Source organism: Gadus macrocephalus, chromosome 5, assembly GCF_031168955.1.
Source record: "Gadus macrocephalus chromosome 5, ASM3116895v1".
NCBI lineage: Eukaryota > Metazoa > Chordata > Actinopteri > Gadiformes > Gadidae > Gadus > Gadus macrocephalus.
Window position 1 is genome coordinate 14,940,932 of NC_082386.1, and position 10,199 is coordinate 14,951,130.

At 46.2% G+C, this 10,199-nt stretch overlaps 1 protein-coding gene across 1 annotated transcript; it reads left to right on the top strand.

Moving 5' to 3' along the window:
- Positions 1 to 1,026: 1,026 nt before the first annotated feature.
- Positions 1,027 to 10,198, top strand: bmp4 (bone morphogenetic protein 4). The gene is made up of 4 exons (XM_060052692.1): positions 1,027 to 1,377; positions 5,383 to 5,505; positions 5,999 to 6,363; positions 9,219 to 10,198. Exons 3-4 carry the CDS (start codon positions 6,006 to 6,008, stop codon positions 10,118 to 10,120), a joined length of 1,260 nt encoding a protein of 419 aa, XP_059908675.1. The 5' UTR covers positions 1,027 to 1,377; positions 5,383 to 5,505; positions 5,999 to 6,005; the 3' UTR covers positions 10,121 to 10,198.
- The last annotated feature ends 1 nt before the right edge of the window (position 10,199 follows it).

Genomic DNA, 10,199 nt, shown 5'->3' on the forward strand with positions numbered 1-10,199 from the left:
CCGACAAGGTTTAATGCGACAGTATTGTCATACGGGAGTGAAGGGGCAGGGGGGGAGGGGGGGGAGAGGTAATGAAGGTGAAACAATAGTGACCACTCCTCATGGACCTCTGTGACTGAGACAGGCTCCGTGAGGAGGAGGAGGAGGAGGAGGAGGAGGGATGGGTTTAGGAACGAGGCCCATATGAGTAAATAAATGGGAGCGAGGAAGAGTACTACCGGCATCACTAGGTTCCTGGATCACCGCATGGCACTTCCTGTTTGAACTGCCGTGAGGTCCATAAGGTCACCCCAGAGGACACTTCTGTGTACACATATTTCCAATACATAAAAATATGTTCAGCATTGGTCAGTCAACAAAGCTTCCATGCTATTTTGTTATTTTATGTTCATTGATTAATTTTACCCTTGGTTAAAAGCATCCAAGTATGAAGATGAATTATGATTTAAACTTCAGTCAAAGATTGTAGATTAATCTTCTTTTTTTTAAGTCTAGGTATAAGCACTAAAACAAATAATCAATCGGACTATAGATAAATAGAATTACTTTCTATTCGGTTTATTTTGTCACATGTACTACGGGTACCTGCAGTTTTCCCATATGGCTTCCAGGTGGCACACTTTAAGTGTGGGTGTAATTCCAGAGACACACTTGTAGCCCTCTCAAACAACCCACCAGAGCCCCGTCTCCATAGTAACACAATTAACAGCGGAATAGTGGTGCAACACTCGTGTGACACTGCGTGACGAAATAAACACGACCTGGAGGACCTGTGCGCGCCCAACTAGACAACACTATATATTTCACAAAAAAACGCCCAACCGAATTAAAAATCTCACTGCAGGCAATTTCCAGGGATATTTTTTAATCTGGAGACGCATGCGTAAAATAGGGGCAAATCCAAACGCATCAGAAGCGTGGGGGTTATCCAAGGTGTTGGAGACGTTTGAAGGGGGAGAGGGGTGGGTAGGGGGAGGTGTGGGCCGGAGGGGAAGACGGGGAGGGAGGGTAAATTGGGGCGGCCACATAAAAACTGCAAGAAGTTATAGATGCTCGATCAGTTTGGAGAGTCCGCCTTGTCCGCGCGCTGTTTCGCTCCTTCGCAGAACCGGTGGAGATAGCAAAGCCCGCCGCCACCGTGAAGCGTCCGCACACACACACACACACCGCCCCTAGCGTCTCTGGGTCACGGTCTCGCCTCTTGGTCTTTTTTAAAGAAGAGTCGTGAAGGGATTAAAGAGCAACATGATTTGTTGTCAGTCTCTGTAGGGCTCGCTGCACCTGGACTGCCATTGCGCGGACGGATCTCGCACCATCTTTTTGTCTTATTCATTTTGTTTCCCCCCCACACCGAGGATACCTGTACCTCTACTGATGGTAAGTGGCGATCGTGTATTAAAAAGCATTTGAACCTTGAATCTGTAGGCCCTGCTGTTATAGATTACCTGTTTCAGTTGTGTCAGTTATCTCTGGTGTTTAATGATTGCGGATTTCGCGTCGGTCAAAGACCGGCCGCCTTCAGCTTGATCTCCTAAAGCGTTGCGTCTGTCGCCTGGTTTACAGAACTTAATATAAGATATGAAGTGAAAAAGCTACTCATCTACACATATTCATGCTTTATGACATATGCTCAGAAGTGAACTCCAAACGCTATGTCGGCTCGGTGAGCATAATAGGTTATAGACTCTAGAAGTGTTGTTCCTGCCAGGGAATGTTCAGCAGTGACAGAACAACGTAATGAGGTCATTTTTTAAACCAGAACATTACAGCCAAATCGCTGGGTTTTCTCTCTCTCTGAGCTATTACAGAGTTCGTGTATTTGTTTGCACAGTTTTGGTCACTTTTTGGAAGTTTGAAAAGAGGGGCTATTTTCGCAACCCGGGACACCTGTATCTACTTAAAGTGTTCCCCGCGGTACGCGTGTTGTGCAAGGGGGGACATGATGTGGTATTTCTTAGGAAGGTTTATACTAGAAATAAAAAAAAAAAAATTCAGTAATTGCATGTTGTCTTCCATAAATAAACATTGGATATGCCTACAGCTTACTCATGCGGGCCTATCCGATGTAGGGAGCCCTAATTTTGAGCCTATAGTTTTAGTTTAAACAACTTAAATCACTTAGGCCCTATGCTTTTTTTCTCTGTTGTATATTGCTTTGGCATAACCCGTTCAATTGTCTATAGCCTACTTACGTATTATATACATAGACTAATAAGGGTTGATAACAAAACAATTACTTCTGCCTTATTTCGCTTATGTAGGCCTAGGCCGCCTAGCTATATCATCTACTTGCCAAAACGTGTTCATTTACACTTAGAACTATTCCTCTATTTAGAGACCGAGGTCTTGTATCGATTAGACGGAGGCCTGTGCGCGTATTGGCAGGGAGGAGAGGGGGGTGGAGGGCGAAACGTTTCCACGGTCCCTTTATGTGTAACCAGGGAAATTAATCCGTTCTGTGATATAAATTGTTCTAACACAACGTATATTTTGTTCCCTCTCTCTCTCTCTGGACAACGATCTGTTTCAGAGAGACTGTTGTAGATACATGACAAGGCCTGGTGTCTGCAGCTCTTACACATGTTTCACTTAACCCGTAGTCCCGTGTAGGTGTTTAAGGCCTACATAGAACCGGTCTGTTTTTGTAAACGTTAGCTCAATCCTCGTGTCGTGGTGAAATAAGGACGCATAGCTTTCATAGCAAAAGGGGATAACAAACCTCGATAGATTAGGCCATGCTGAGATCGAGTGATCTGATGGACCGCGAGTGCTCTGACCGCTGAATGGTTTAGTTGAAGCCTATAGGCTACTCAACATATATCTTTAAACATAGGCTCAACCTTTAATGATAGGCTCTATCTTTCACATCTTACATATCCAGAGGCGCTTTAAAAAAAAGAAAAAACAAGAGACAATCAATTACCCAGCAATGTAAACACGCTCAGAATTTATCTTACTTTTCATGGAAATATACCGACCGTTAGGCTACAAATATTTGCAAAATGGTAATTGTTATTCATATCATTGTAATATGTATATTTTTACCTTTTTGAGTTTGTCGTCGGTACATTTCAGTTGCTTAAAGTCACGAAATAACCACACAAATCAACAACTGTAAATGGAGAAAGTTTGCAGTTTGTGAAATGTCAAACGCTTTCTGTTGGTCAAATATGTAGATCTTCTGGTAACATGGGCCGACAGTTAATCGTGTGCAATTAAGAATAGAGATTCTTAATTCGACCAATACAATTAAGTATAGAGATTCTTAATTGATGAACCTGCACACAGCTCTGCATGCATTGCAATATATGTATTCTAATCTAGTACAAAAGTCTGGAGCGTAACAAAAAAAAATATGTGTATAAAGTATGAAATATATGTATTTTTTAAAATACCCATTTAAGTTCCACCAATTGAAGCCGATCTTAGTTAATTGCCCTCAAATGAATACCAGGACTTAGTCAGTCGTTATAGACACACTAGAGTCCTGTTCCTGAGGCATGCATGTCAGTCACTGGTTACAGGTAGAAGAGGATTTCTGTACGGCCATTCTTTTTGAGTTATGAATCTTTATACTAAAGACAGAGGCTCTCTCTGTACAATGATCGTTTGTTGTCTTAGATCCACACACACACACACACACACACACACACACACACACACACACACACACCCGTACCTACGTCCACTGCTACACAAATACACACGCATGCACATACACAAGCCTGCAGCCTCCATTCACCGCCACCACCCCATGGGTAATGGAGGCGATCATGTTCTGAACCGTCCCCCTCAATGCAACCGCTCTTTTCACGTGCAAGGGAGGAAGGGGAAGACACTCGTACACTCACTTGAATGCACCCAGTTTCAAGAACCCACACAGGTTAAGCCTTCGGTTCAGGAAATCCCCCCATGATGAGTGAGTCTGTGTATGCTTGCATCACGGTCATCAAAACACACACTTTTGAAATTGAAAGTCAGAGGTCGTCCAGAGGTCAAACTCTAATGGCGTAAGCAAAGTAAAAAAGAGAAGAGAATAAGAATCCTTGATTGCATGTACACATAGAGCCAATGCTGGAGCACAGATGATCACACAGATACGAACACAAAAAAGACAACACACACACACACACACGCACACGCACACACACACACACACACACAGAAACACACACGTACACACCCAAACCTTAACCCTGTGCCATGAAACTGTATTACACTTGAAGCATTCTTGTTGATGTGCATCTTAGCTGCTGTAATGCTTGGTCCACCTCCAAACGCGCAGGGTCCAAAGCGGTGACGGAAACACTCGCGTCGTCGCTCTGGATCACTGCTTGGAAACCAACTGGATTTCTAGTGAGCTGGCTTTCCCAGGGCCATTAAAATGTATTTAACTTTATTACTCAGCGTCAATGATGTGGATTGTGCAGTTTGAGATCACCCAGACCTGAGTTGTTTGTTGTTGCTTGTGAAAGCTAGGGTGTCAACTACCGTTTTTTGTCCCGGTGTTTTTGGTTTTCGTTCAACCGATTCTCAGCATGATGATACACACTGTGTACGGTGACATTGGCGGTGAGACTGGCTTGTTAGGAGGAGGACCTGTATAAGAATCCATATCTGAACCCAACAGTGGTCCATTCTAGGGATAGCTTTTAAACCAACAATTTTGTTTTAACTTCAGTTTAGATTCTGGCCTTTTCATGTCTTAACTCTAACCATCTGTTTTGTCAAGGCTGATAGTAAAGCATAAATAACACATCTGACTTATATACCTCTTTGCACTGCTTATTCACTTTTCCTTTATAAATCCTTTTTTTCGAGACATTTGAGTTGAATTCTTTCGGTAGTAACCCTCATCGATATATTCCTATAAGTGTGTGGCAGCAAGTAATATAATAGTCACAGGTTATGTTTTATCTGGACGTAAAAACAAGTGAATCTATTATTCCATAAGCTGTTTCTGAACGAACGTATAGCCCAACTGATACTGACTTGCTCCACGGAGAAAGCCATAAACTGAAACCAGCAGTAGTTTAATAGTCGTGTAACATAGCATTGGCTCCTTAAATAAACTGTATATATCTGTAACTTCCTGTTTTGTTTTGAAAGTGCCCCGGGTCAATCTCAGGTGTTTGGGATACATACCTCTGATTTTGATTGTAAATATAAATTGCGTATTTACCTCAAAAAATACGAAGCCTTATGAAGACATTTGCCATTCTCGTTCTCTCACTCACTCTTACCCTTTTGTAAAAAGAGTGATACTGAACTTTAATTTGCCCTTTCTCTGGGAAAAACAGCATAACATACAATAACAGTATGTGTATCTACTGCCTCTTCTGTGTCTTAAGTCTAAAACCTCTCCTTCATGTTTTTTCTCAGGAACAGGGTCATTCAAACGGTCTCCTGCTGGCTCCCAACTCCACGTAGAATTTCCTGGAAGATCGAGGCCCTTTCCTTCTCCCCACAAACATGGACTGTTTCCCCATGCTTTACTTTCTGTCGGTAAGTAAGTGACTCCAAGCCACTTCAATTTGCAGCATGTGACCCGTCCGTTTGAGTATCGGATGCGTCCTCTGCATTGTCAACTTTGTGTGGTTGGCCTGTTGGCCTGTTGGCTTGTTGGCTCAGAGGACTCTCCAGCTCTTCGTTTGGTTAAGAATTTGCCTATAACCTGGGGAGGGCTGCTTGTCCTATTAGTGTAATCACAGTGCGGGAGGAGGGCGAGGAGGCTGGTGGAGGAGGAGGTCGGGGGGGTCGGATTCCATTCAAAATGCAGTTTCTTTAAACCGGCAGATGCCATTGAGGATGTGCAAAGATAAGAATCGAACGGTCCTATCTGATCAACGGGGGTTAGGTCAACTACTGTAAACAAGACATACCGGACTATATAACAGCTAATTAGTGCACTCCCTTAAACTGGGTGATTCTTAACCCTATTCATGCTGTGCCACATTTTTTTTATTCTAGTTTTGTATCTTTTTATTGTTCTTCTCAGAGACATCATGATTCCTGGTAATCGAATGCTGATGGTCATTTTAATATGCCAAGTCCTGCTGGGAGAGAGCAACCATGCTAGTCTGATACCTGAGGAAGGGAAGAAGAAAGTGCCGGACCTGCAGGGTCGTTCGGCCGCCCAGAGCCATGAACTGCTGCGGGACTTTGAGGCCACTCTGCTGCACATGTTCGGCCTCCAGAGGAGGCCCCGGCCCAGCCGCTCGGCCACTATCCCCCGCTACCTGCTGGACCTCTACCGGCTGCAGTCGGGCGAGGCCGAGGACGCAGGCGCGCCGGACATTGCCTTCGAGTACCCCGAGAGGTCGGCCAGCCGGGCCAACACTGTGAGGGGCTTCCACCATGAAGGTACGTGCAGAGGAGGCAAGGCAAAAATAGGCCACCTCATATTTGTGTATTTGCTGGAAAAAAAGAGAATCTTCTCATTTGGCAAAAGAGTGTTAGGTTCAATGCCGAAGAGGAAAGCAACTTCTCCATATTGCTCAGTCAAAGTCAACACGTCTGCCCCATCTAGCAGTACAGGACCTTAAATAAGATGTTGCGTTAGCCCGAGGTAAGCTTTTTAGCACCTACCCTCTCATGCCTCCCAGTTTATACGGCGGGCTCTTTTAGAATGGTGGTCTACCACATGCAATTATCTTAAATGCTACACTTCCAAATAAAATCTCCCATTGGCTAACAATGTGGGTGCTCCGAACGCAGCAGTGGGCGAAGAAGAAAATAAAATAAAAGTTTCTTTGTCTTGATGGGCCACTCAAAACCCTTTAAAGGAGAGGGGCGAGGGCTTCGATTAGGCCCCAATCTTCCTGTCCAGGTCGGATTAACAGTTGGCAGTGCGGTGCAGTGCTTTGAATGGTAAACATTCAAAGGTGCTGGCTTGCAACGTAGCAGTGACAGCTGGCTGGGCGATGTGGAGGCCCAGCAGGAAATGATCAGGGCAGGGTAGTGAGAAGACGGCGCAGCGCACCCACCCTCAACAGGAGGAGGGAGGCTTGACCGACCAGCATGAGTCAGCCTTAATAGGCCCTGTCTAGCTATTTGAGCTAACACACGTCAACACACACTAACATACTCCAACACACACTATAGCGCACACAACAACATACACTAACACACGGCAACACAAGATGGCAAGATACACCAGTAGACTGACTATACGCAAACACAATCAACTCACGTGCCAATATAGTCCAGAATATATCAACAGACACTACAACAAACCGAAAGAATACTAAAACATCTTCACAGTCCAACATGCAGTAGCACACACCAACACAGTATGACACACACTAACATACATCGAAAACCTACAGCACACACTCACACCAAAACACCAACAACATAAACCTTTCAAGAAGAAAGAATGTAGTATAAAGAGGCCCAGTTTCTCATAATGCAATTATGTGTCTTTCTGTGTGCACGTGCACATTGGCCTGACCTCGTGTGTACTTTTTGGTTTGTGCTACGCTCTACAGGCATATTCCTCTGTTTACCCTCAGATCCCCTATGTAAATCTCATTTCACAAATGCAGTTTTTTCCTGCAAAGTTCCGGAAGATTTCCTCAATTGGTTGAAGTGTTAATCGGAACAGGGATTGATGTTTCGAGAAATCTGCTCCAGCAATTTGCCTGCTCCAGACCTACTTTTCCGGGTCACTGCCGTTACCGTTACGGCTTTTCTATTGCCAAGAGCGGCACGTAGAGGGTAACGACCTTCTGACGTAAGACGCTTTCGCGTAGATCGAGCAAACAAATCCCAATACTCCGCTGAGGACGTATCTGAATCGGGGAATTGTGTGTTTATCTTAATACAGAAAGGCTTTTCGGGTGATTCGATGACAATATCAATACAGCTTATTTTGGTTAACAAACAAGCTCCTTTTTTAGGAACGTCTGGAAACTAGAGAGATTCCGAAAAAACGGAACTCCTCAAGTTTTATCGAGGCTGGCATCCATAAGTGTTGCATTACCGCCATCTGCTGGGCCTTCTCTTCGACTATCCAATCGTAATTGCATCTGTCGAAGGCGGCAAGACCGAAATGTTGAACGTAGCTACATGTGTGAATAGTGAAAACTACTAGCGGTGCCTGAAAGGTTATCCCAGTGATTCACTGGGAACTATGAGTGAAAGGGTCTTTAATCACATGCTTTAGGGCCTAGTGAGCGGGAGGGAGAACTCGTTTTCATCTACAGTGTAAGAGCTATTGTGTGACGATAGACCCGTTCAAGTAGCGACTGGACAACCTATGCAAAACCGAATAGATCTAAACTCTGCAATAACGAAGTTCATGATGGAGGAACCATTTAGGAGGAATACATTCGCTTTGATAGTCTTTATCTGAACATTTTCATACATTCATACACATTTAATTTGACGTATATTTCATCTTGGCTTTATCAAGGTTCAGAGAAACACGACTCCTGTGTATCGTTTGAATCTAACCATTATACACGACGAAAATGATAAATGTCTTAAGTGAACAAACTGCAAAGCCAATCAAAAACACAGCAGGTTTTAATAATGAAAACCACCTGGGCGAGATTAAGGCCTGGGTGTGAAATAACACGGGGGGGGGGGGGGGGGGGGAGGTTGGAGCAGGAAAATAGTAGACACAACATTCCTTTCTCCAACAATGGTGATCTTGCCAGAAATCTCCACTGTGTTTATACTGTAGCTGTGGTACGTTAATCACCACTCTGCCTATGATGCATGTTTCAGCAGAGGGCTTGCAGAAACGCTCTGTGGTGGACAGATGCTTATAGATGGACAGAAGCACAGCACAACACTTATGCACACGCGTGTATATATATACAGTATATATATACAGTATATATATATGCTGTATAAACATATGTGCGTGTGGGTGTGCACTTTTTCCCTTAAAGGCCCAATGCTTACATTGTTCTGTTCTGATGAAGGAATGTTATGAAACATTATGACTCAAGCAGGGGTGCAAATGTGGTGACGGGGATCTACTTTGGACTTAAAGGAGAAATTTATTACTGGTAAAAGCGGGGGGGGGGGGGGGGGGGGGAGAATTTCATGTGTCGTCCCCCCTTCCTTCCCCCTAAATTGTGACAAGGGGCTCAACAATAATTACTTTAAATTAATGTCTGGGCCTAAATGATGACAGCCTGATAATATAATCGTGATTTATTTGAGTGCAAATCCTTAACGGTCGCCATGTGCTTGTGCCCTTCCAGAACACATGGAGAAGGTGACGGAGAAAGTGACAGAGAAGCGGCCGCGCCACCGGGAAGCCCCACCCCTGCGCTTCCTGTTCAACCTCAGCAGCATCCCCGAGGACGAGCTGCTGTCGTCGGCCGAGCTGCGGCTCTACCGCCACCAGATCGACGAGGCGGCGGGCGGCGCCCCCTCCGGCCAGGAGGAGGGGCTCCACAGGATCAACGTGTACGAGGTGCTGAAGCCGCCGCCGCCGCCGGCGGGAGGCCCCGGTGGCGGCTCGGGGCAGCTGATCACCCGGCTCCTGGACACCAGGGTGGTCCACCACAACGCCTCCCGCTGGGAGAGCTTCGACGTCAGCCCCGCCGTCCTGCGGTGGACGCTGGAGCGCCTGCCCAACCACGGGCTGGCGGTGGAGGTGCTGCACCTCAACGCCACGCCGCGACACCAGGACAAACACGTTCGCGTCAGCCGCTCGCTGCATCAGGGGGCGGACGAGGACTGGGAACAGCTCCGCCCTTTGCTGGTCACCTTCGGCCACGACGGCAAGGGTCACCCGCTGACGCGAAGGGCCAAGCGGAGCCCCAAACAGCGAGGCCGCAAGCGCAACCGCAACTGCCGGCGCCACGCGCTGTACGTGGACTTTAGCGACGTGGGCTGGAACGACTGGATAGTGGCGCCCCCCGGCTACCAGGCGTATTACTGCCACGGCGAGTGCCCCTTCCCCCTGGCGGACCACCTGAACTCCACCAACCACGCCATCGTGCAGACGCTGGTGAACTCGGTGAACACCAACATTCCCAAGGCGTGCTGTGTGCCCACGGAGCTCAGCGCCATCTCCATGCTCTACCTGGACGAACACGACAAGGTGGTGCTAAAAAACTACCAGGAAATGGTGGTGGAGGGCTGTGGCTGCCGCTGAACTGGCGGCGAGCCGGCCCCTGGACTTGGACCGGGCGTGCAACAGCGATGCAAAAAAAATAAAGAAAAGTAAAAAAAAT